At 45.2% G+C, this 27575-nt stretch overlaps 1 protein-coding gene across 1 annotated transcript; it reads left to right on the forward strand.

The window, feature by feature from the left end:
• On the forward strand, nucleotides 1-27469 carry LOC143291310 (tetratricopeptide repeat protein 38-like). The gene is made up of 14 exons (XM_076601164.1): nucleotides 1-324; nucleotides 2802-2879; nucleotides 6424-6505; nucleotides 7290-7464; nucleotides 8537-8710; nucleotides 10487-10562; nucleotides 11360-11479; nucleotides 15438-15497; nucleotides 15925-15963; nucleotides 19236-19317; nucleotides 19990-20155; nucleotides 22989-23145; nucleotides 25611-25684; nucleotides 26127-27469. Exons 1-14 carry the CDS (start codon nucleotides 286-288, stop codon nucleotides 26215-26217), a joined length of 1413 nt encoding a protein of 470 aa, XP_076457279.1. The 5' UTR covers nucleotides 1-285; the 3' UTR covers nucleotides 26218-27469.
• Nucleotides 27470-27575: the final 106 nt, after the last annotated feature.

A 27575-nucleotide genomic window follows, 5' to 3' on the forward strand; every position in this document is an offset into this window, starting at 1 on the left:
GTTTCCAGCCATATCCGGTGTTGCAGTTGTTCAGGTCAGTGTGGTCCCGACACCAGCCCCGCTTCATCCTTCACCCCGTTCACTGCACCGTGCTCATTGACTGACCTTCTCCACAGACTGATACTGCCACAGCTGCTGTGGCCTGACTGAGTGTCAGTGTCAGTGTGAGACGAAGTGTGAGGCGGGTGTGTGTCTCGCAAGCGCGCCCCAAGTTTTCCGTTGCGACGATAGCGGATATTGGCTCCTGCAACCAACAAATCCAGATCCAGATCCAGAGACAACTACATGATGGGGACTCCTCACTGCAACTGGCGGACAGTGGAGGTGGACTGTTGTGCTGTTATTGTGTGTGTGTGTGTGTGTGTGTGTGTGTGTGTGTGTGTGTGTGTGTGGGTCCTGTTCATGTGTTGTACTGTTTGTGTGTGTTATTATACTGTTTGTAGTGTTATACTGGATGTGTGTGTGTTATTATACTCTTTGTAGTGTTATACTGGATGTGTGTGTGTTATTATACTGTGTGGAGTGTTATACTGGATGTGTGTGTGTTATTATACTCTTTGTAGTGTTATACTGGATGTGTGTGTGTTATTATACTGTGTGGAGTGTTATACTGGTTGTGTGTACTGCTTGTGTGTTGTGTTGTACTGTTTGTGTGTATTATTACACACTTTGTAGTGTTGTACTTGTTGGGTGTGTGTTATTATACTGTTTGTAGTGTTATACTGGTTGTGTGTACTGTTTACAGTTGTGTGTACAGTTATATGATGGTGTCACTAACAGTACTCTTGAGTGCCAGTCTTGGAGTATAATTTTGGACTTTGTGCAGTTAAAGACATGGAATAGATTGAGACAGTGCAACAAAAGTGAGATCATCTCACTCAGAAAGGATAAATGCACAGTAAAATTGTGAGATCCATGGTGAAGTGTTGTCATGGGATGAGAACAGTGTGGGCTGAGAGGTGTGTTGTTGATTGTTGTGACTTGCAGGTCAACATTCAGGTGTTGTGCGATGTTTTGATGGAACCCCAGGTTTCTTGCAGATAAAGATGTTGTGACTTGCAGGTCAGCATTCAGGTGTTGTGCGATGTTTTCATGGAACCCCAGGTTTCTTGCAGATGAAGAGAACAAATGCCTCAGTGCCACAGACATACCTCGTCCAACTTTTGTAGTGTGCTGGTTTTACTGTAGCAGTTACTGAAAAATGTACATGATACTGGCATTGGTAGTGTAAAGATTGTCAGTCATATGCCTTACATACAACACAACAATGATGGAAAACAAATGCAGGAGACAACTAAATGACTCTTCTGTTATTTCATTAATGATAATGTAAACTGGAAATCCTCCAAAGACTCTGACTGGAGACCATCTGACTTAGCAGTTATAGTATATTATATGAAATACAGATTGCAATGATGTAACAATACACTGGTCCAGCCCTCAACGCTGTCAGAAATATGTTGTAAAAATGTCACAATGATTTAACAACCATGCCTCCAGTCCACTAGTGTTGATCAGCAATGCTCAACTTTGTTGTGAAAACTTGTGTTAAAATGATTTCCTTAAACACAACAGTTATCTGTTTGGTTTGCTTTTAAATTTACGCCATGTGTCATAAACCCTATGATTTCATGACAGTACACGTCATTTCATTCTGCTTTGTACTGCTCTGTTAACACACACACACACAAACACACACACACACACACACACACACACACTTGCACACATCAAGAGAGACAGACATAGAGAGGGACACACACACACACACACACACACACACACACACACACATGATTCATGGAAATTGAAATGGCATCATTGTACAGAAGTACCACAACAATTGACATGAATAAAAATATAATGTGAATAGCTGTTATGGTAATATTATATCTAATGAATATGTAATAGTGAGATCAGGAACAGTTTTTATAACAGTGTAATCATGAACAATGTTATCTGATCAACAGTGAATCGCAGTTTAAATACAGATGTGGTAAATTGAAAACTTGGGCCCATTTTATTATCTCTACCTGGTTATTAACAGTGTGTACTCATTGTCATGAATACCTGGTCTTTAACAGACTGTGCATGCACACACACGGGCACATGTCTCTGCACCTGAATAATGAACAGCGTGAAGGAAAATCAGGGTAGTGGTACTTTAAAGTGATATTGTCTGGTATGGTTTGTAGTGGTACATTAAAGTGATATTGTCTGGTATGGTTTGTAGTGGTACATGAAAGTGATATTGTCTGGTATGGTTTGTAGTGGTACATTAAAGTGATATTGTCTGGTATGGTTTGTAGTGGTACATTAAAGTGATATTGTCTGGTATGGTTTGTAGTGGTACATGAAAGTGATATTGTCTGGTATGGATTGTAGTGGTACAGTGGTGATGTATGATGTGTATCATTGTATGATGTGTGATGGATGATGTGTGATGCGTGATGTGTCATGTATGATCTGTAATGTATTATGTGTGAGATATCATGTGTGATGGATGATGTGTCATGTATATGATGGATGATGTGTGGTGTATGATGTGTGATGTATGATGTGTGAAGTATGGTGTGCGATTATGATGTGTTATGTATGGTGTTTGATGTGTGATGTATATGTTGTGTGTTCTATGATGTGTGATGTATGATGTATATGATGTGTGATGTATTATGTATATGATGTGTGGTGTGTGATGTATATGTGTGATGTATGATGTATATGATGTGTGATGTATGATGTATATGATGTGTGATGTATGATGTATATGATGTGTGATGTATATGCTGTATGGTGTACAGGAGTGGGGCAGACTGAATGTACCACTGTCCACAACCAGCAATGAAGCCAGCAAGATGTATGATGCCGCCCTCACCCAGGTCAGTCACCCTCCCCTCTCCCTCCCCCTCCCCTCTCCCTCCCCCTCACCTCCCCTCCCCCTCACCTCTCCCTCCCCCTCCCCTCTCCCTCCCCCTCACCTCCCCCTCCCCCTCACCTCTCCCTCCCCCTCACCTCTCCCTCCCCCTCACCTCCCTCTCCCCTCCCTCTCCCCCTCACCTCTCCTTCACCTCCTCCTCCCTCTCCCCTCTCCCTCCCCCTCTCCTCTCCCTCCACCTTCCCTCCTCCTCCCTCTCCACTCCCCCTCCCCCTCTCCTCTCCCTCCCCTCTCCCTCACTCCCCCCTACATCTCCACCTCCCCCTTCCCTCCCCTTCCCCTCACCTGATGTGATGTGTCAGTTAATGGCCAGGTGTGATGTGATGTGTCAGTTAATGGCCAGGTGGAATGTGATGTGTCACAGTTAATGGCCAGGTGTGGTGTGATGTGTCAGTTAATGGCCAGGTGTGATGTGATGTGATGTGTCAGTTAATGGCCAGGTGGAATGTGATGTGTCACAGTTAATGGCCAGGTGTGGTGTGATGTGTCAGTTAATGGCCAGGTGTGATGTGGTCAGTTAATGACCAGGCATGATGTGATGTGTCAGTTAATGACCAGGTGTGATGTGATGTGTTACTTAATGACCAGGTGTGGTGTGATATGTCACAGTTAATAACCAGGTGTGGTGTGATGTGATGTGATGTGATGTCACAGTTGATGGCCAGGTGTGATGTGATGTCACAGTTGATGGCCAGATGTGATGTGATGTGATGTGACAGTTAATGACCAGGTGTGATGTGATGTCACAGTTGATGGCCAGGTGTGATGTGATGTCACAGTTAATGACCAGGTGTGATGTGATGTGTCAATATTAATGACCAGGTGTGATGTGATGTGATGTCACAGTTGATGGCCAGGTGTGATGTGATGTCACAGTTAATGACCAGGTGTGATGTGATGTTACAGTTAATGACCAGGTGTGATGTGATGTTACAGTTAATGACCAGGTGTGATGTGATGTGTCACAGTTAATGACCAAATGTGATGTGATGTGTCAATATTAATGACCAGGTTTGATGTGATGTGATGTCACAGTTAATGACCAGGTGTGATGTGATGTCACAGTTGATGGCCAGGTGTGATGTGATGTCACAGTTAATGACCAGGTGTGATGTGATGTTACAGTTAATGACCAGGTGTGATGTGATGTGTCACAGTTAATGACCAAATGTGATGTGATGTGTCAATATTAATGACCAGGTGTGATGTGATGTGATGTCACAGTTAATGACCAGGTGTGATATGATGTCACAGTTGATGGCCAGGTGTGATGTGATGTCACAGTTAATGACCAGGTGTGATGTGATGTTACAGTTAATGACCAGGTGTGATGTGATGTGTCACAGTTAATGACCAAATGTGATGTGATGTGTCAATATTAATGACCAGGTTTGATGTGATGTGATGTCACAGTTAATGACCAGGTGTGATGTGGTGTCACAGTTGATGGCCAGGTGTGATGTGATGTCACAGTTAATGGCCAGGTGTGATGTGATGTGTCACAGTTAATGACCAAGTGTGATGTGATGTGACAGTTAATGACCAGGTGTGATGTGATGTCACAGTTAATGACCAGGTGTGATGTGATGTGATGTCACAGTTAATGACCAGGTGTGATGTGATGTCACAGTTAATGACCAGGTGTGATGTGATGTGATGTCAGTTAATGACCAGGTGTGATGTGGTGTCACAGTTAATGGCCAGGTGTGGTGTGATGTGATGTCACAGTTGATGACCAGGTGTGATGTGATGTGTCACAGTTAATGACCAGGTGTGATGTGATGTCACAGTTAATGACCAGGTGTGATGTGATGTCACAGTTAATGACCAGGTGTGATGTGATGTCACAGTTGATGACCGGGTTTGATGTGATGTCACAGTTGATGGCCAGGTGTGATGTGATGTCACAGTTGATGGCCAGGTGTGATGTGATGTCACAGTTAATGACCAGGTGTGATTTGATGTCACAGTTGATGACCGGGTTTGATGTGATGTCACAGTTGATGGCCAGGTGTGATGTGATGTCACAGTTAATGACCAGGTGTGATGTGGTGTGATGTCACAGTTAATGACCAGGTGTGATGTGGTGTCACAGTTAATGACCAGGTGTGATGTGATGTCACAGTTAATGGCCAGGTGTGATGTGGTGTCACAGTTGATGACCAGGTGTGATGTGATGTGATGTCAGTTAATGACCAGGTGTGATGTGATGTCACAGTTGATGACCAGGTGTGATGTGATGTCACAGTTGATAGCCAGGTGAGATGTGATGTCACAGTTGATGGCAAGGTGTGATGTGATGTCACAGTTAATGACCAGGTGTGATGTGATGTCACAGTTGATGGCCAGGTGTGATGTGATGTCACAGTTGATGGCAAGGTGTGATGTGATGTCACAGTTGATGACCACGTGTGATGTGATGTCACAGTTGATGGCCAGGTGTGATGTGATGTCACAGTTCATGGCCAGGTGTGATGTGATGTCACAGTTGATGGCCAGGTGTGATGTGATGTCACAGTTGATGGCCAGGTGTGATGTGATGTCACAGTTGATGGCCAGGTGTGATGTGATGTCACAGTTGATGACCAGGTGTGATGTGATGTCACAGTTGATGGCCAGGTGTGATGTGATGTCACAGTTGATGACCAGGTGTGATGTGATGTCACAGTTGATGGCCAGGTGTGATGTGATGTCACAGTTAAAGACCAGGTGTGATGTGATGTCACAGTTGATGACCAGGTTTGATGTGATGTCACAGTTAATGACCAGGTGTGATGTGATGTCACAGTTGATGGCCAGGTGTGATGTGATGTCACAGTTGATGACCAGGTGTGATGTGATGTCACAGTTGATGGCCAGGTGTGATGTGATGTCACAGTTAATGACCAGGTGTGATGTGATGTCACAGTTAATGACCAGGTGTGATGTGATGTCATAGTTGATGACCAGGTGTGATGTGATGTCACAGTTGATGACCAGGTGTGATGTGATGTCACAGTTAATGACCAGGTGTGATGTGATGTGATGTCACAGTTAATGACCAGGTGTGATGTGATGTCACAGTTAATGACCAGGTGTGATGTGATGTGATGTCACAGTTGATGACCAGGTGTGATGTGATGTCACAGTTGATGGCCAGGTGTGATGTGATGTCACAGTTAATGACCAGGTGTGATGTGATGTCACAGTTGATGACCAGGTGTGATGTGATGTCACAGTTGATGACCAGGTGTGATGTGATGTCACAGTTGATGACCAGGTGTGATGTGATGTCACAGTTGATGGCCAGGTGTGATGTGATGTCACAGTTAATGACCAGGTGTGATGTGATGTCACAGTTGATGACCAGGTGTGATGTGATGTCACAGTTGATGGCCAGGTGTGATGTGATGTCACAGTTAATGACCAGGTGTGATGTGATGTCACAGTTGATGACCAGGTGTGATGTGATGTCACAGTTGATGACCAGGTGTGATGTGATGTCACAGTTGATGGCCAAGCGTGATGACCCCAGTGTTGGTGGCCTGTCTTCCACAATCAAAACCATGTTGGAGGCAGACACTGACTTTGGTGAATATATTCCCTTGTGTGTGTGTGTGTGTGTGTGTGTGTGTGTGTGTGTGTGTGTGTGTGTGTGTGCGTGCGTGTGTGTGTGTGTGTGTGTGTGCGTGGTGGCGTGTGTGTGTGTGTGTGTGTGTGTGTGTGTGTGTTTGTGTGTGTGTTAGTGTGCATGTGTGTGTGTGTATGTGCGTGTGTACACACACAAGTGTTATTGTTAGTCTATGTGTGTGTGTCAGTATGTGTGTGTGTGTGCGTGTGTGTGTGTGCGTGTGTGTGACTGATACAAAAGCATGGTGATATTGAGGTGGTGACGATGATGATGATGATGGTGATGATGATGATAAGACGATGATGATGATTATGATGATGATGATGATGGTGACGATGATGATGATGATGATGATGATGATGAAGACGGTGATGATGGTGACGATGATGATGATGATGATGATGATGGTGACGATGATGATAAGACGATGATGATGATGATGATGATGATGATGATGAAGACGGTGATGATGGTGGTGATGATGATGAAGACGGTGATGATGATGATGAAGACGGTGATAATGGTGACGATGATGATGATGAAGACGGTGATGATGGTGACGATGATGATGATGAAGATGATGATGATGATGAAGACGGTGATGATGGTGACGATGATGATGATGAAGATGATGATGATGATGAAGACGGTGATGATGGTGATGATGATGATGATGAAGACGGTGATGATGGTGACGATGATGAAGAAGACGATGATGATGATGACTACCTTGTGTGTGTACAGTGGTGGGCCAGTGCCTGTCCCTCGGTCTACAGATGTTCAGTGGCAGCGTGACCCCCGACACTGACCTTGACTTTCGACACAGCCTTGACCACCTGACCCACAGTGTGCAGACACAGCCACAGCTGACCTCTGCTGAGAGGTCACATGTCAAGGCTGTGGAACTCCTGAGCAAGGGGTACCTGTCTCTTCTCTACTCTGTGTGTGTGTGTGTGTGTTGGGGGACTGGGGGGGAGGGGCTGGGGGGGAGTGAGGGGTGGGGTGTGTGTGGAGGGGGTGGGGGTGACTGGTGTGTGTGAAGGTATGGCAGGACAGGGCCATGATGACGATGACCATGATGATGATGATGATGACCATGATGTTGATGACAATTATGATGACCATGAACATGATGATGATGATGACAATAACCATGATGTTGATGACCATCATGATCATGATGATGATGATGGTGGTGGTGGTGATGACCATGATGATGACAATGATGACAGTGATGATAACAATGATGACGATGATGGCCATGATGATGATGATGAAGATGATGGCCATGATGATGACAGTGATGATGATGGCCATGATGATAACAATGATGACGATGATGGCCATGATGATAATGATGACGACTATGGCCATGATGGTAGCAATGATGATGATGATGATAACAATGATGGCAATGATGGCAATGATGATAACAATGATGATGATGATGATAACAATGATGGCAATGATGATAACAATGATGATGATGATGATAACAATGATGACAATGATGGCAATGATGATAACAATGATGATGATGATGACAGTGATGATAACAATGATGAGAATGATGGCCATAATGATGATGATGATAACAATGATGGCAATGATGATAACAATGATGATGATGATGATAACAATGATGGCAATGATGATAACAATGATGATGATGATGACAGTGATGATAACAATGATGAGAATGATGGCCATAATGATGATGATGATAACAATGATGGCAATGATGATAACAATGATGATGACGATGGCCATGATGATAACAATGATGATGGTGATGATAACAATGATGATGACAATGGCCACGATGATAGCAATGATGATGATGATGATAACAATGATGATGACGATGGCAATGATGATGATGATGATGGCCATGATGATAACAATGATGATGATGATGATAACAATGATGACGATGATGGCCATGATGATAACAATGACGACGCTGATAATGACGATGTTGATGGTGACAGGCACATGAAGGAAGCATGTGTGACCTGGGAGGACGTCCTGGTGGGCCACCCCCATGACGTGCTGGCGCTGCACATGGCCTACCTGGGCTACATCTACCTGGGCGACTCCCTGCAGCTCCGGGACAGTGTGGCCAGGGTCATGTCTAGTTGGTCCTCACACACCCCTCTCTACGGGTCAGTCATGGGGCAGGGGGACAGCTGTATGTTCCTGATAGTTATCACACACACCCCTCTCTACGGGTCAGTCATGGGGCAGGGGGGACAGCTGTATGTTCATGATAGTTATCACACACACCCCTCTCTACGGGTCATTCATGGGGCAGGGGGGACAGCTGTATGTTCCTGATAGTTATCACACACACCCCTCTCTACGGGTCATTCATGGGGCAGGGGGGACAGCTGTATGTTCCTGATAGTTATCACACACACCCCTCTCTACGGGTCAGTCATGGGGCAGGGGGACAGCTGTATGTTCATGATAGTTATCACACACACCCCTCTCTACGGGTCAGTCATGGGGCAGGGGGACAGCTGTATGTTCATGATAGTTATCACACACACCCCTCTCTACGGGTCAGTCATGGGGCAGGGGGACAGCTGTATGTTCATGATAGTTATCACACACACCCCTCTCTACGGGTCAGTCACAGGGCACGGGGACAGCTGTATGTTCATGATAGTTATCACACACACCCCTCTCTACGGGTCATTGGGGGTCAGCTGTATGTTCATGATAGTTATCACATACACCCCTCTCTACGGGTCAGTCATGGGGCAGGGGGTCAGCTGTATGTTCATGATAGTTATCACACACACCCCTCTGTACAGGTCATTGGGGGTTAATGTATGTTCATGATAGTTATCACACACACCCCTCTCTACGGGTCAGTCATGGGGCATGAGGACAGCTGTATGTTCCTGATAGTTATCACACACACCCCTCTCTACGGGTCATTCATGGGGCAGGGGGACAGCTGTATGTTCATGATAGTTATCACACACACCCCTCTCTACGGGTCATTGGGGGTCAGCTGTATGTTCCTGATAGTTATCACACACACCCCTCTCTACGGGTCAGTCATGGGGCAGGGGGGACAGCTGTATGTTCATGATAGTTATCACACACACCCCTCTCTACGGGTCAGTCATGGGGCAGGGGGGACAGCTGTATGTTCATGATAGTTATCACACACACCCCTCTCTACGGGTCATTCATGGGGCAGGGGGGACAGCTGTATGTTCATGATAGTTATCACACACACCCCTCTCTACGGGTCATTCATGGGGCAGGGGGACAGCTGTATGTTCCTGATAGTTATCACACACACCCCTCTCTACGGGTCGGTCATGGGGCAGGGGGGACAGCTGTATGTTCCTGATAGTTATCACACACCCCCCTCTCTACGGGTCAGTCATGGGGCAGGGGGGACAGCTGTATGTTCCTGATAGTTATCACACACCCCCCTCTCTACGGGTCGGTCATGGGGCAGGGGGGACAGCTGTATGTTCCTGATAGTTATCACACACACCCCTCTCTACGGGTCGGTCATGGGGCAGGGGGGACAGCTGTATGTTCATGATAGTTATCACACACACCCCTCTCTACGGGTCATTCATGGGGCAGGGGGACAGCTGTATGTTCCTGATAGTTATCACACACACCCCTCTCTACGGGTCAGTCATGGGGCACGCAGGACAGCTGTATGTTCCTGATAGTTATCACACACACTCCACTCTGAGGGTCATTGCGGGTTAATGTATGTTCATGATAGTTATCACACACACTCCACTCTGATGGTCATTGGGGGTTAATGTATGTTCATGATAGTTATCACACACACTGCGCTCTGAGGGTCATGGAGGGGGGGTGTGTTAATGTATGTTCATAAGTCCCACACACACCCTTGTATATGGGTCAGTGAGGTGTTGTGTGGTGCACTGTCATGACAGGTACTTGCTGGGGATGCATGCCTTTGGTCTGGAGGAAACCAGTCTGTATGACCGGGCTGAGAAAGAAGCCACCAAGGTGGGCCTGGCCTTGTTGATGGTGGGGGTGATGGTGATGGTGGTGATGGTGATGGTGTTGATGATGTTGATGATGATGATGGTGGTGATGATGATGTTGATGATGGTGTTGATGATGATGGTGGTGTGGTGGTTTGGTGATGGTGGTGGTAGTGGTATGGTGATGATGGTGGGATGGTGATGATGGTGATGGTGATGATGGTGCTGGTGGTATGGTGTTGATGGTGATGGTGGTGATAGTGGTGATAGTTATGATGATGGTTACTGTGATGATGATGCTGATGGCTGTGAGGGTGATGGTGGTGATGGTTATGATGGTGATGGTGGTGGTGATATGGTGATGATGATGGTGGGATGGTGATGATGATGGTGGTATGGTGATGATGGTGGTGGTGGTATGGTGATGATGATGGTGGTGGTATGGTGATGATGATGGTGGTGTGGTGATGATGGTGGTGGTGGTATGGTGATGATGATGGTGGTATCATGATGGTTGTGATATTTACGATGATGATGGTGATTATGGTGATGGTTGTGATGGTGGTGATAGTTATGATGATGATGGTGATGTTGGTGATGGTTGTGATGGTGGTGATGTTGGTGATGGTTGTGATGGTGGTGATGGTGATAGTTAGGATGATGATGGTGGATGGTGATGATGGTGACTAAGGCTGTGATGGTGATGATGGGCATGTATATGGTGATGGTTCTAATGTGTGTGTGTGTGTGTGCGTGTGTGTGTGTGTGTGTGTGTGTGTGTGCACTGTGTTGTCGTGTGTGATGACGCGGTGTTCCCAGGCCCTAGAGATGAACGAGCGTGACGCCTGGGCCACCCACTCCCTTAGCCATGTGTTTGAGATGACGGGACAGCAGTCACGGGGAATACACTTCCTGGATTCCACCGTCAACAGCTGGAACGTCAGTGATTCCCCCCTCATGTCTCCCTCTGTGTGTGTGTTTGAGATGACAGGGCAGCAGTCATGTGGAATTCCTCTTGGGGAATGTGTGTGATGGTGTGTCCTGTGGGGAATGTGTGTGATGGTGTGCACTGTGGGGAATGTGTGTGATGGTGTGCCCTGTGTGGGGAATGTGTGTGATGGTGTGCCCTGTGGGGAATGTGTGTGATGGTGTGCACTGTGGGGAATGTGTGTGATGGTGTGCCCTGTGGGGAATGTGTGTGATGGTGTGCACTGTGGGGAATGTGTGTGATGGTGTGCCCTGTGTGGGGAATGTGTGATGGTGTGCCCTGTGGGGAATGTGTGTGATGGTGTGCCCTGTGGGGAATGTGTGTGATGTTGTGTAATGTGGGGAATTTGTGTGATGGTGTGTAATGTGGGGAATGTGTGTGATGGTGTGTAATGTGGGGAATGTGTGTGATGGTGTGCCCTGTGGGGAATGTGTGTGATGGTGTGTAATGTGGGGAATGTGTGTGATGGTGTGCCCTGTGGGGAATGTGTGTGATGTTGTGTAATGTGGGGAATGTGTGTGATGGTGTGCCCTGTGTGGGGAATGTGTGTGATGGTGTGCCCTGTGTGGGGAATGTATGTGATGGTGTGTAATGTGGGGAATGTGTGTGATGGTGTGCCCTGTGGGGAATGTGTGTGATGGTGTGTAATGTGTGGAATGTGTGTGATGGTGTGCCCTGTGGGGAATGTGTGTGATGGTGTGTAATGTGGGGAATGTGTGTGATGGTGTGCCCTGTGGGGAATGTGTGTGATGGTGTGCCCTGTGGGGAATGTGTGTGATGGTGTGTAATGTGGGGAATGTGTGTGATGGTGTGCCCTGTGGGGAATGTGTGTGATGGTGTGTAATGTGGGGAATGTGTGTGGTGGTGTGCCCTGTGGGGAATGTGTGTGATGGTGTGCCCTGTGGGGAATGTGTGTGATGGTGTGCCCTGTGTGGGGAATGTGTGTGATGGTGTGCCCTGTGTGGGGAATGTGTGTGATGGTGTGCCCTGTGTGGGGAATGTGTGTGATGGTGTGTAATGTGGGGAATGTGTGTGATGGTGTGCCCTGTGGGGAATGTGTGTGATGGTGTGTAATGTGGGGAATGTGTGTGGTGGTGTGCCCTGTGGGGAATGTGTGTGATGGTGTGTAATGTGGGGAATGTGTGTGATGGTGTGCCCTGTGGGGAATGTGTGTGGTGGTGTGCCCTGTGGGGAATGTGTGTGATGGTGTGCCCTGTGGGGAATGTGTGTGATGGTGTGCCCTGTGGGGAATGTGTGTGATGGTGTGTAATGTGGGGAATGTGTGTGATGGTGTGCCCTGTGGGGAATGTGTGTGATGGTGTGTAATGTGGGGAATGTGTGTGGTGGTGTGCCCTGTGGGGAATGTGTGTGATGGTGTGCCCTGTGTGGGGAATGTGTGTGATGGTGTGTAATGTGGGGAATGTGTGTGATGGTGTGCCCTGTGTGGGGAATGTGTGTGATGGTGTGCCCTGTGTGGGGAATGTGTGTGATGGTGTGCCCTGTGGGGAATGTGTGTGATGGTGTGTAATGTGGGGAATGTGTGTGATGGTGTGTAATGTGGGGAATGTGTGTGATGGTGTGTAATGTGGGGAATGTGTGTGGTGGTGTGCCCTGTGGGGAATGTGAGTGATGGTGTGCCCTGTGTGGGGAATGTGTGTGATGGTGTGCCCTGTGGGGAATGTGTGTGATGGTGTGTAATGTGGGGAATGTGTGTGATGGTGTGTAATGTGGGGAATGTGTGTGATGGTGTGTAATGTGGGGAATGTGTGTGATGGTGTGCCCTGTGGGGAATGTGTGTGATGGTCTGCAGTCCTTGACATGATTCTTTCAAAACAAGATGTGTGTCTTTCTGTCTTTCCCCAGGAGTGTCAAAACAAGGTGTATGTCTCTCTGTCTTTCCCCAGGAGTGTCAAAACAAGGTGTATGTCTTTCTGTCTTTCCCCAGGAGTGTCAAAACAAGGTGTATGTCTTTCTGTCTTTCCCCAGGAGTGTCAAAACAAGATGTATGTCTTTCTGTCTTTCCCCAGGAGTGTCAAAACAAGGTGTATGTCTTTCTGTCTTTCCCCAGGAGTGTCAAAACAAGATGTGTGTCTCTCTGTCTTTCCCCAGGAGTGTCAAAACAAGATGTATGTCTTTCTGTCTTTCCCCAGGAGTGTCAAAACAAGATGTATGTCTCTCTGTCTTTCCCCAGGAGTGTCAAAACAAGGTGTATGTCTTTCTGTCTTTCCCCAGGAGTGTCAAAACAAGATGTGTGTCTTTCTGTCTTTCCCCAGGAGTGTCAAAACAAGATGTATGTCTTTCTGTCTTTCCCCAGGAGTGTCAAAACAAGGTGTATGTCTTTCTGTCTTTCCCCAGGAGTGTCAAAACAAGGTGTATGTCTCTCTGTCTTTCCCCAGGAGTGTCAAAACAAGATGTATGTCTCTCTGTCTTTCCCCAGGAGTGTCAAAACAAGATGTGTGTCTTTCTGTCTTTCCCCAGGAGTGTCAAAACAAGGTGTATGTCTTTCTGTCTTTCCCCAGGAGTGTCAAAACAAGGTGTATGTCTTTCTGTCTTTCCCCAGGAGTGTCAAAACAAGGTGTATGTCTCTGTCTTTCCCCAGGAGTGTCAAAACAAGATGTATGTCTTTCTGTCTTTCCCCAGGAGTGTCAAAACAAGGTGTATGTCTTTCTGTCTTTCCCCAGGAGTGTCAAAACAAGGTGTATGTCTCTGTCTTTCCCCAGGAGTGTCAAAACAAGATGTATGTCTTTCTGTCTTTCCCCAGGAGTGTCAAAACAAGGTGTATGTCTTTCTGTCTTTCCCCAGGAGTGTCAAAACAAGGTGTATGTCTTTCTGTCTTTCCCCAGGAGTGTCAAAACAAGGTGTATGTCTTTCTGTCTTTTCCCAGGAGTGTCAAAACAAGATGTATGTCTCTCTGTCTTTCCCCAGGAGTGTCAAAACAAGATGTGTGTCTTTCTGTCTTTCCCCAGGAGTGTCAAAACAAGATGTGTGTCTTTCTGTCTTTCCCCAGGAGTGTCAAAACAAGATGTATGTCTCTCTGTCTTTCCCCAGGAGTGTCAAAACAAGATGTGTGTCTTTCTGTCTTTCCCCAGGAGTGTCAAAACAAGATGTGTGTCTTTCTGTCTTTCCCCAGGAGTGTCAAAACAAGGTGTATGTCTTTCTGTCTTTCCCCAGGAGTGTCAAAACAAGGTGTATGTCTCTCTGTCTTTCCCCAGGAGTGTCAAAACAAGATGTATGTCTTTCTGTCTTTCCCCAGGAGTGTCAAAACAAGATGTATGTCTTTCTGTCTTTCCCCAGGAGTGTCAAAACAAGATGTATGTCTTTCTGTCTTTCCCCAGGAGTGTCAAAACAAAGTGTATGTCTTTCTGTCTTTCCCCAGGAGTGTCAAAACAAGGTGTATGTCTTTCTGTCTTTCCCCAGGAGTGTCAAAACAAGGTGTGTGTCTTTCTGTCTTTCCCCAGGAGTGTCAAAACAAGGTGTATGTCTTTCTGTCTTTCCCCAGGAGTGTCAAAACAAGGTGTATGTCTCTCTGTCTTTCCCCAGGAGTGTCAAAACAAGGTGTATGTCTTTCTGTCTTTCCCCAGGAGTGTCAAAACAAGATGTATGTCTTTCTGTCTTTCCCCAGGAGTGTCAAAACAAGATGTATGTCTCTCTGTCTTTCCCCAGGAGTGTCAAAACAAGGTGTATGTCTTTCTGTCTTTCCCCAGGAGTGTCAAAACAAGGTGTATGTCTCTCTGTCTTTCCCCAGGAGTGTCAAAACAAAGTGTATGTCTTTCTGTCTTTCCCCAGGAGTGTCAAAACAAGGTGTATGTCTTTCTGTCTTTCCCCAGGAGTGTCAAAACAAGATGTGTGTCTTTCTGTCTTTCCCCAGGAGTGTCAAAACAAGGTGTATGTCTTTCTGTCTTTCCCCAGGACTGCAACATGCTGGCTTGTCACAACTGGTGGCACCTGGCTCTACACCATGTGGAACTGGTAATGTCTGTGTCTGTGTCTGTGTGTGTTCCTCCATGCGTTCATATATATATATTCGTGTGTGTGTGTGTGTGTGTGTGTGCATATTTAATGTGCGTGTATGTGTGTGAAATAGAACGGAATAGAATAGAATACTTTTTATTGTCATAAAACCTTAAAGGTTATGAGACATATGATAATGAAACATAAACATGATCATATTGAGAAGAGAAACATTCATGGGGAAATTTCGCCAGCCTTGGCTGTGTGCTGTTAGAAGGATCAATTCACTTGGCTTTGCATTTGAATGATGTGTGTTTGTGCGTAGGTGCATGCATTATTTTATGTGTGTGTGTGTGCATAGGTGTGTGTGTACATTATGTGTGTGATGACATGATAAGTCAGAGCAGTCCATTCAGTGACACAACATTGTCGTCCTTGTTTTCAGGGCAACTTTGAAGAGGCTGCGGACATATTCCAGAAGCAGGCAAGTGTGTGTGTTGAATCAGATGATGGACGTGTGTCTGAATGTTTTGTGTTTTTTGTTGGTTTGTTTTTCCAACATTTTATTTATTCACACAGAGGTTTACAGATACCTGTTGTTGGTTGTTGACTGCCCCAGTGTGTCATAGCTGTAGCAATACTACACATGTCTGTGCTATGTCTGACTATTGTTGGTTGTTCACTGCCCTAATCTGTCATAGCTGTAGCAATACTACACATGTCTCTGCTATGTCTGACTATTGTTGGTTGTTGACTGCCCTAGTCTGTCATAGCTGTAGCAATACTACACATGTCTGTGCTATGTCTGACTATTGTTGGTTGTTGACTGCCCTAGTCTGTCATAGCTGTAGCAATACTACACATGTCTGTGCTATGTCTGACTATTGTTGGTTGTTGACTGCCCTAGTCTGTCATAGCTGTAGCAATACTACACATGTCTGTGCTATGTCTGACTATTGTTGGATGTTGACTGCCCTAGTCTGTCATAGCTGTAGCAATACTACACATGTCTCTGCTATGTCTGACTATTGTTGGTTGTTGACTGCCCTAGTCTGTCATAGCTGTAGCAATACTACACATGTCTCTGCTATGTCTGACTATTGTTGGTTGTTCACTGCCCTAGTCTGTCATAGCTGTAGCAATACTACACATGTCTCTGCTATGTCTGACTATTGTTGGATGTTCACTGCCCTAGTCTGTCATAGCTGTAGCAATACTACACATGTCTCTGCTATGTCTGACTATTGTTAGATGTTCACTGCCCTAATCTGTCATAGCTGTAGCAATACTACACATGTCTGTGCTATGTCTGACTATTGTTGGATGTTCACTGCCCTAGTCTGTCATAGCTGTAGCAATACTACACATGTCTCTGCTATGTCTGACTATTGTTGGATGTTCACTGCCCTCAGGATACAATGCATAGTAGTCCCTGTTTCTGTCAAAGTGTTTGTTGTAGGGAGAGGGGATGGTGGTGTAGGGAGAGGGAATGGTCTCTCTGTATCATAATGGGTCATGTGATTGGTCTCTGTGTGATGACAGGTGGAGACATTGGTCTGTGTGTGATGTGTGATGACAGGTGAAGACATTGGTCTGTGTGTGATGACAGGTGAAGACATTGGTCTGTGTGTGATGACAGGTGAAGACATGTGTGATGTGTGATGACAGGTGAAGACATTGGTCTGTGTGTGATGACAGGTGAAGACATGTGTGATGTGTGATGACAGGTGAAGACATTGGTCTGTGTGTGATGTGTGATGACAGGTGAAGACATTGGTCTGTGTGTGATGACAGGTGAAGACATTGGTCTGTGTGTGATGACAGGTGGAGACATTGGTCTGTGTGTGATGACAGGTGAAGACATTGGTCTGTGTGTGATGACAGGTGAAGACATTGGTCTGTGTGTGATGACAGGTGGAGACATTGGTCTGTGTGTGATGACAGGTGAAGACATGTGTGATGCGTGATGACAGGTGAAGACATGTGTGATGTGTGATGACAGGTGAAGACATTGGTCTGTGTGTGATGACAGGTGAAGACATTGGTCTGTGTGTGATGACAGGTGGAGACATTGGTCTGTGTGTGATGCGTGATGACAGGTGAAGACATGTGTGATGTGTGATGACAGGTGAAGACATTGGTCTCTGTGTGATGACAGGTGAAGACATGTGTGATGTGTGATGACAGGTGAAGACATTGGTCTGTGTGTGATGACAGGTGAAGACATGTGTGATGTGTGATGACAGGTGAAGACATTGGTCTGTGTGTGATGTGTGATGACAGGTGAAGACATGTGTGATGTGTGATGACAGGTGAAGACATTGGTCTGTGTGTGATGACAGGTGAAGACATGTGTGATGTGTGATGACAGGTGAAGACATTGGTCTGTGTGTGATGTGTGATGACAGGTGAAGACATTGGTCTCTGTGTGATGTGTGATGACAGGTGAAGACATTGGTGTGTGTGTGATGACAGGTGAAGACATTGGTCTCTGTGTGATGACAGGTGAAGACATGTGTGATGTGTGATGACAGGTGAAGACATGTGTGATGTGTGATGACAGGTGAAGACATTGGTCTGTGTGTGATGACAGGTGAAGACATTGGTCTGTGTGTGATGACAGGTGAAGACATTGGTCTGTGTGTGATGCGTGATGACAGGTGAAGACATGTGTGATGCGTGATGACAGGTGAAGACGTGTGATGTGTGATGACAGGTGAAGACATGTGTGATGCGTGATGACAGGTGAAGACGTGTGATGTGTGATGACAGGTGAAGACGTGTGATGTGTGATGACAGGTGAAGACATGTGTGATGCGTGATGACAGGTGAAGACGTGTGATGTGTGATGACAGGTGAAGACATGTGTGATGCGTGATGACAGGTGAAGACATGTGTGATGTGTGATGACAGGTGAAGACGTGTCATGTGTGATGACAGGTGAAGACATGTGTGATGTGTGATGACAGGTGAAGACATGTGTGATGTGTGATGACAGGTGAAGACATGCGTGATGCGTGATGACAGGTGAAGACATGTGTGATGTGTGATGACAGGTGAAGACGTGTGATGTGTGATGACAGGTGAAGACATGTGTGATGCGTGATGACAGGTGAAGACATGCGTGATGCGTGATGACAGGTGAAGACATGTGTGATGCGTGATGACAGGGAGACATGTGTGATGCGTGATGACAGGTGAAGAAATGTGTGATGCGTGATGACAGGTGAAGACATTGGTCTGTGTGTGATGACAGGTGAAGACATTGGTCTGTGTGTGATGACAGGTGGAGACATTGGTCTGTGTGTGATGACAGGTGAAGACATGTGTGATGTGTGATGACAGGTGAAGACATTGGTCTGTGTGTGATGTGTGATGACAGGTGAAGACATGCGTGATGCGTGATGACAGGTGAAGAAATGTGTGATGCGTGATGACAGGTGAAGACATTGGTCTGTGTGTGATGACAGGTGAAGACATTGGTCTGTGTGTGATGACAGGTGGAGACATTGGTCTGTGTGTGATGACAGGTGAAGACATGTGTGATGTGTGATGACAGGTGAAGACGTGTGATGTGTGATGACAGGTGAAGACATGTGTGATGCGTGATGACAGGTGAAGACATGTGTGATGTGTGATGACAGGTGAAGACGTGTCATGTGTGATGACAGGTGAAGACATGTGTGATGTGTGATGACAGGTGAAGACATGTGTGATGCGTGATGACAGGGAGACATGTGTGATGCGTGATGACAGGTGAAGACACGATGCCTGAAGCAGAGAGAAGCGTTCAACCTGACTGATGCTGCGTCCCTTCTTTTCCGCCTGGAAATGCAAGGTGTGTGCAGTCCTGATGGTGGGGTGAATACAGTGAGCATGACGGATTGCGGTGAATACAGTGATGATGGGGTGAACACAGTGATTAATACAACGAAGATGGGGTGAATATTATGATGAACACAGTGATTATGGGGTGAACACAATGATGATGGGGGTGAGCACAGTGATGGACAGTGATGATGGGGTGAATACAGTGGTGAACACAATGATGATGGGGTGAACACAATGATGATGGGGTGAATACAGTGGTGAACAGTGATGATGGGGTGAACACAATGATGATGGGGTGAACACAGTGATGATGGGGTGAACACAGTGATGATGGGGTGAACACAGTGATGATGGGGTGAATACAGTGGTGAACACAGTGACGATGGGGTGAACACAGTGATGATGGGGTGAACACAGTGACGATGGGGTGAACACAGTGATGATGATGGGGTGAACACAGTGATGATGGGGTGAACACAGTGACGATGGGGTGAACACAGTGACGATGGGGTGAACACAGTGATGATGGGGTGAACACAGTGATGATGGGGTGAACACAGTGACGATGGGGTGAACACAGTGACGATGGGGTGAACACAGTGACGATGGGGTGAACACAGTGACGATGGGGTGAACACAGTGACGATGGGGTGAAACAGAATGGTGACAATGTTGACAGGGGTGAAGACGGACGGTCTGTGGACAGACCTGCGAGAGGTGTGTCAGCCTTACCTGAACAAACACGTTGCGGCGTTCAATGACGTTCACCTGCTGATGACGTGTCTGGGAGCAGGTGATGACAGCGCTGTGCAGTGCATGACGGAGTCCATGGAGCGCTTCATCAGGTCACTGCCCTCCTTTCACTTCCTCTCCGTTACCTTTGGAAGACACACTTTACTGCCTTGAGTGTGCTGTGTGGTTTTGACACACACACTTCACTGCCTTCAGTTTGCTGTGTAGTTTTGACACACACACACACTTTACTGCCTTCAGTTTGCTGTGTAGTTTTGACACACACACTTCACTGCCTTCAGTTTGCTGTGTAGTTTTGACATACACACACACTTTGCAGCCTTCAGTTTGCTGTGTAGTTTTGACACACACACACACTTTGCAGCCTTCAGTTTGCTGTGTAGTTTTGACACACACACACACTTTGCAGCCTTCAGTTTGCTGTGTAGTTTTGACACACACACACACTTTGCAGCCTTCAGTTTGCTGTGTAGTTTTGACACACACACTTCACTGCCTTCAGTTTGCTGTGTAGTTTTGACACACACACACACTTTGCAGCCTTCAGTTTGCTGTGTAGTTTTGACACACACACACACTTTGCAGCCTTCAGTTTGCTGTGTAGTTTTACACACACTTTGCAGCTTTCAGTTTGACATACACAGTTTATAGCCTTCAGTGTGCTGTGTAGTTTTGACACACACAGTTTCAAGTCTTTAGTATGCTTTATAGTTTTGGCACACACACTTTGGCCATCAGTATGCTGTGTAGTTTTGGCACACACATGTTATGGCCTTCAGTATGCTGTATACTTTTGGCACACTCAGTTTATATCCTTCAGTTTGCTGTGTAGTTTTGGCATAGACAGTTTATATCCTTCAGTATGCTGTATAGTTTTGGCACAGACAGTTTATATCCTTCAGTATGCTGTATACTTTTGGCACTCACATTTTATATCCTTCAGTTTGCTGTGTAGTTTTGGCACTCACAGTTTATATCCTTCAGTATGCTGTGTAGTTTTGGCACTCACAGTTTATATCCTTCAGTATGCTGTGTAGTTTTGGCACTCACAGTTTATATCCTTCAGTATGCTGTGTAGTTTTGGCACAGACAGTTTATATCTTTCAGTATGCTGTATAGTTTTGGCACAGACATTTTATATCCTTCAGTTTGCTGTGTAGTTTTGGCACAGACAGTTTATATCCTTCAGTTTGCTGTGTAGTTTTGGCACAGACAGTTTATATCCTTCAGTATGCTGTGTAGTTTTGGCACAGACAGTTTATATCCTTCAGTTTGCTGTGTAGTTTTGGCACAGACAGTTTATATCTTTCAGTATGCTGTATAGTTTTGGCACAGACATTTTATATCCTTCAGTTTGCTGTGTAGTTTTGGCACAGACATTTTATATCCTTCAGTATGCTGTGTAGTTTTGGCACGGACATTTTATATCCTTCAGTTTGCTGTGTAGTTTTGGCACAGACATTTTATATCCTTCAGTATGCTGTGTAGTTTTGGCACAGACATTTTATATCCTTCAGTTTGCTGTGTAGTTTTGGCACAGACATTTTATATCCTTCAGTTTGCTGTGTAGTTTTGGCACAGACAGTTTATATCCTTCAGTTTGCTGTGTAGTTTTGGCACAGACAGTTTATATCCTTCAGTATATATACCTTGTGTGACATTGTTTATGGTGTTCCGTGTGTACATCGTGATGTTTATAGTGGTCTGCATGTACGTTTTGTGATGCTGTTTATAGTGTTCTGTATGTATGTTGTATGACATTGTTTGTAGCATTCAGTATATATGTTATTAGATGTTTATAGTGTTCTGTATGTATGTTGTATGACATTGTAACATTCTGTATATACATTATTAGATGTTTATAGTGTTCTGTATGTTGTATGACATTGTAGCATTCTGAATATACATTATTAGATGTTTATATTGTTCTGTTTGTATGTTGGGTGACAATGTTTACAATGTTCTGTATGAACTTTGTGTGGCGTTTATATTGTTGTATGTACATTGTGTGATTTTGTTTTTATTGTTGTATGTTTTGTGACTCTGTTTATATTGTTGTATTATATGATGTTGTTTATAGTGTTTTGTATGTACATTATGTGACGTTGTTTAAAGTGTTGTGTATGTACATTATGTGACGTTGTTTAAAGTGTTGTGTATGTACCCTGTCTGACGTTTTATAGTGTTGGTATGTACTGTGTGATGTTGTTTATTTCATCCTGTATTATGCTGTGTGACATTTATAGTGTTGTAAGAACCTTGTGTAACGTTGTTTATAGCAATCTGTATGTACGATGTGTGATGTTGCTTTTATAATCTGTATGTACACTGTGAAGCATTGTTTATAGCGTGTTGTGTATGTATATTGTGTGACCTTGTTTACAGTGTTCTTGTACATTGCGTCACAGAGAAAGGAAAGACATGACACATGACGTTCATCAGCAGGTTGGACAACACTGTACAGTGTTCTGTTTGTACATTGTGTCACAGTGAAGGGAAATGCACGACTCATGCTGGTGGGACAACACTGTACAGTGTTCTGTTTGTACGTTGTGTCACAGTGAACAGGTAGGACAACACTGTACAGTGTTCTGTTTGTACGTTGTGTCACAGTGAACAGGTAGGACAACACTGTACAGTGTTCTGTTTGTACGTTGTGTCACAGTGAACAGGTGGGACAACACTGTACAGTGTTCTGTTTGTACGTTGTGTCACAGTGAACAGGTAGGACAACAGTGTACAGTGTTCTGTTTGTACGTTGTGTCACAGTGAACAGGTAGGACAACACTGTACAGTGTTCTGTTTGTACGTTGTGTCACAGTGAACAGGTGGGACAACAGTGTACAGTGTTTTGTTTGTACGTTGTGTCACAGTGAACAGGTGGGACAACAGTGTACAGTGTTCTGTTTGTACGTTGTGTCACAGTGAAGGGAAAGGCACGACTCATGACGTTCACCAGCAGGTGGGACAACACCTGTACACTGCCCTCACTGCCTACAAAGAGGGGGACTTTGCCAAGGCCGTCAACGTCCTGTACCCTGTGCGCTATCAGGTGTTCAGCATCGGAGGCAGTCATGCTCAGGTACGAACAGTGGCAGTCATGCTTAGGTATGGACGGTGACAGTGACAGTCATGCTTAGGTATGGACAGTGACAGTCATGCTCAGGTATGGACAGTGGCAGTCATGCTCAGGTATGGACAGTGACAGTCAGGTATGGACAGTGACAGTCAGGTATGGACAATGACAGTCATGCTCAGGTATGAACAGTGACAGTCATGCTCAGGTATGGACAGTGACAGTGACAGTGACAGTCATGCTCAGGTATGGACAGTGACAGTCATGCTCAGGTATGGACAGTGACAGTCATGCTCAGGTATGGACAGTGACAGTGACAGTCATGCTCAGGTATGGACAGTGACAGTCAGGTATGGACAGTGACAGTCATGCTCAGGTATGGACAGTGACAGTGACAGTCATGCTCAGGTATGGACAGTGACAGTCAGGTATGGACAGTGACAGTCAGGTACGGACAGTGACAGTCAGGTACGGACAGTGACAGTCAGGTATGGACAGTGACAGTCAGGTATGGACAGTGACAGTCAGGTACGGACAGTGACAGTCAGGTACGGACAGTGACAGCCATTGAATGGAATGGAGTGAAGGTTGCACTTTCAGTATCAATTTCTCAAGGGGGGTGTCACTGCATTCGGACAATCTCTACACCACATCTGCCAGGCAGATGCCTGACCAGCAGCGTAAGCCAATGGCCATAGTCAGGCTTTGAGTGCTTACATGTATATTTGTGTACCTTTCAGAAAGGGTGGTTTGTTTGTTTTTGTTGTTGTTTTTTTACAGAATGTTATCAGGACAACTTGTTGCCATGGTTTTTTTTTTGTTTTGTTTTTTTCAGTGTGCCAGTTATCTCATCAGAAAGACTAGACACTCCGTTTGAATTTCCTGTCAAACTTGGTTGAAAGGGTGAGACCCTCAGACACTGTTGGCAGATACGTGTCTCAACCGTTCTGCCACTTTGATCCCTCACAGACACTGTTGGCAGATATGTGTCTTAACCATTCTACCACTTTGAGCCCTCACAGACACTGTTGGCAGATACGTGTCTTAACCGTTCTGCCACTTTGAGCCCTCACAGACACTGTTGGCAGATACGTGTCTTAACCATTCTACCACTTTGAGCCTCACAGACACTGTTGGCAGATACGTGTCTTAACCGTTCTGCCACTTTGATCCTGACTGAAACTGAAGCGGAACTGGAGTCGGACAGGGCTGTGTTTTAATGGTGATGTGTTCAGTGTTCACTGTATTTTACTGGTGATGTTTCAGTGTGATGTGTTCAGTGTATTTTACTGGTGATGTTTCAGTTTGATGTGTTCAGTGTTCAGTGTATTTTACTGGTGGTGTTTCAGTGTGATGTCTTCAGTGTTCAGTGTATTTTACTGGTGATGTTTCAGTGTGATGTCTTCAGTGTATTTTACTGGTGATGTTTCAGTGTGATGTCTTTAGTGTTCAGTGTATTTTACTGGTGATGTTTCAGTGTGATGTCTTCAGTGTTCAGTGTATTTTACTGGTGATGTTTCAGTGTGATGTGTTCAGTGTATTTTACTGGTGATGTTTCAGTGTGATGTGTTCAGTGTATTTTACTGGTGATGTTTCAGTGTGATGTGTTCAGTGTTCACTGTATTTTACTGGTGATGTTTCAGTGTGATGTCTTCAGTGTTCAGTGTATTTTACTGGTGATGTTTCAGTGTGATGTGTTCAGTGTATTTTACTGGTGATGTTTCAGTGTGATGTGTTCAGTGTTCAGTGTATTTTACTGGTGATGTTTCAGTGTGATGTGTTCAGTGTATTTTACTGGTGATGTTTTAGTGTGATGTGTTCAGTGTATTTTACTGGTGATGTTTCAGTGATGTTTCAGTGTGATGTGTTCAGTGTATTTTACTGGTGATGTTTCAGTGTGATGTGTTCAGTGTATTTTACTGGTGATGTTTCAGTGTGATGTGTTCAGTGTTCACTGTATTTTACTGGTGATGTTTCAGTGTGATGTCTTCAGTGTTCAGTGTATTTTACTGGTGATGTTTCAGTGTGATGTGTTCAGTGTATTTTACTGGTGATGTTTCAGTGTGATGTCTTCAGTGTATTTTACTGGTGATGTTTCAGTGATGTTTCAGTGTGATGTCTTCAGTGTATTTTACTGGTGATGTTTTAGTGTGATGTGTTCAGTGTATTTTACTGGTGATGTTTCAGTGATGTTTCAGTGTGATGTGTTCAGTGTATTTTACTGGTGATGTTTTAGTGTGATGTGTTCAGTGTATTTTACTGGTGATGTTTCAGTGTGATGTGTTCAGTGTATTTTACTGGTGATGTTTCAGTGTGATGTGTTCAGTGTTCACTGTATTTTACTGGTGATGTTTCAGTGTGATGTGTTCAGTGTATTTTACTGGTGATGTTTCAGTGTGATGTGTTCAGTGTATTTTACTGGTGATGTTTCAGCGTGATGTGTTCAGTGTATTTTACTGGTGATGTTTCAGCGTGATGTGTTCAATCAGTTCCTGATTGTGTCGGCACTGCAGTCATCTGACAAACAGCATCACAGTTTGGCCAGGTGAGTCACGTCACTATGCAGTGTTGGTGTCATGTCAGGCTGTTGTGCTGGTGGTGGTGGTGGTGGTGTGAGTGTCTGTCTGTGTATGTGTGTGTGTGTGTGTATGTGTGTGTGTGTGTGTGTTTCAGTCACTCTGGTGTGAAACACTGTCACTGTATGTCATGCTGTCATTGTGGTACCACTCTGTCAGTGATGTCATGTTGACACTCTGTTGTTGCGCGGTCACTATATTATCATGATGTCACACCGTCACTGTTGTGTCATGCAGTCAGTGTTATGTCATGTGGTCACTATTCTGTCATGTTGTCACTGTGTTGTCATGCTGTCACTGTGTTGTCATCTGTCACTGTGTTGTCATGCTGTCGATGTCACTGTGATGTCATGCCGTCACTGTGATGTCATGCCGTCACTGTGACATCATGCAATCACAATGTCTGTGCAGGGCACTGCTGGCGGAACGTAAAAGTCTGAAAGACAACTCTCCCCTGACGGACCGCCTGCTGGCCAGAGTGAAGTCCCTTGATGTGGAGTGAGAGGTGACGCCCACTGTGCTGTCTCTGAGAGCTGTGTGCATGGGCATTGTGAGGTGGACAGCTGGACTGACCCTCAGCCACGCCTGTAGGCTGTTCCACATACCCTATGCAATATGCTGTAACCAAATAGGTGAGGCGAGGCAAGACGTTTATTTCATGTCACCGTTGGGATGCAATATACTATAACCAGATAGGCAAGGCAAGGCAAGACGTTTATTTCATGTGACTGTTGGGTTGCAATATTCTATAACCAGATAGGCAAGGCAAGGCAAGACATTTATTTCATGTCACCGTTGGGTTGCAATATACTATAACCAGATAGGAAAGGCAAGGCAAGACATTTATTTCATGTCATCGTTGGAATGCAATATGCTATAACCAGATAGGCAAGGCAAGACGTTTATTTCATGTCATCATTGGGATGCAGTATGCTGTAACCAGATAGGCAAGGAAAGGCAAGACGTTTATTTCATGTGACTGTTGGGTTGCAATATGCTGTAACCAGATAGGCAAGGCAAGGCAAGACGTTTATTTCATGTGACTGTTGGGTTGCAATATGCTATAACCAGATAGGCAAGGCAAGGCAAGACATTTATTTCATGTCACCGTTGGGTTGCAATATACTATAACCAGGTAGGCAAGGCAAGGCAAGACATTTATTTCATGTCATCGTTGGGTTGCAATATACTATAACCAGATAGGCAAGGCAAGGCAAGACGTTTATTTCATATCATCATTGGAATGCAGTATACTATAACCAGATAGGCAAGGCAAGGCAAGACGTTTATTTCATGTCATCGTTGGGATGCAGTATGCTATAACCAGATAGTCAAGGCAAGGCAAGACGTTTATTTCATGTGACTGTTGGGTTGCAATATTCTATAACCAGATAGGCAAGGCAAGGCAGAACGTATATTTCATGTCATCGTTGAGTTGCAATATTCTATAACCAGATAGGCAAGCCAAGGCAAGACATTTATTTCATGTCACCGTTGGGATCAATATTCTATAACCAGATAGTCAAGGCGAGGCAAGACGTCACCACTGGGGGCACAGAGACACTACACATCAGCGTCTTTTACCCACCATAGGAACAAAAGAGTTGATGTCAAAAAGTAAACAAACGCAAAGTCCCACACAAACAAGCAAACAAATACATATTGAGAATCCCTTTCCTTTGCAATATACAGCATTAGTTTTCCTATCTGAATACAGAGCTTCATTATTTGATGGTCTGCCAGTTGTGAACAAAGTATGCATTGTTCATGGATAGTCTGCCCCATGGCTGAGCGACAGTGTCAGCGCTGAGATAAACCTAAATGTTTGACTGTTGTACTCCATCAGAGCAGAGAGATGAT

The sequence above is a fragment of the Babylonia areolata genome, chromosome 16, assembly GCF_041734735.1.
Source record: "Babylonia areolata isolate BAREFJ2019XMU chromosome 16, ASM4173473v1, whole genome shotgun sequence".
Taxonomy (NCBI): domain Eukaryota; kingdom Metazoa; phylum Mollusca; class Gastropoda; order Neogastropoda; family Buccinidae; genus Babylonia; species Babylonia areolata.

What these genes read in the sequence shown, in the direction of transcription:
- LOC143291310 (XM_076601164.1), top strand. Translation starts at nt 286, where the DNA reads ATGATGGGGACTCCTCACTGCAACTGGCGGACAGTGGAG. An exon ending in GCAACTGGCGGACAGTGGAG is followed by an intron (nt 325 to 2,801) that starts GTGGACTGTTGT and finishes TATGGTGTACAG; the next exon opens with GAGTGGGGCAGACTGAATGT. An exon ending in TCCATGGAGCGCTTCATCAG is followed by an intron (nt 20,156 to 22,988) that starts GTCACTGCCCTC and finishes GTTGTGTCACAG; the next exon opens with TGAAGGGAAAGGCACGACTC.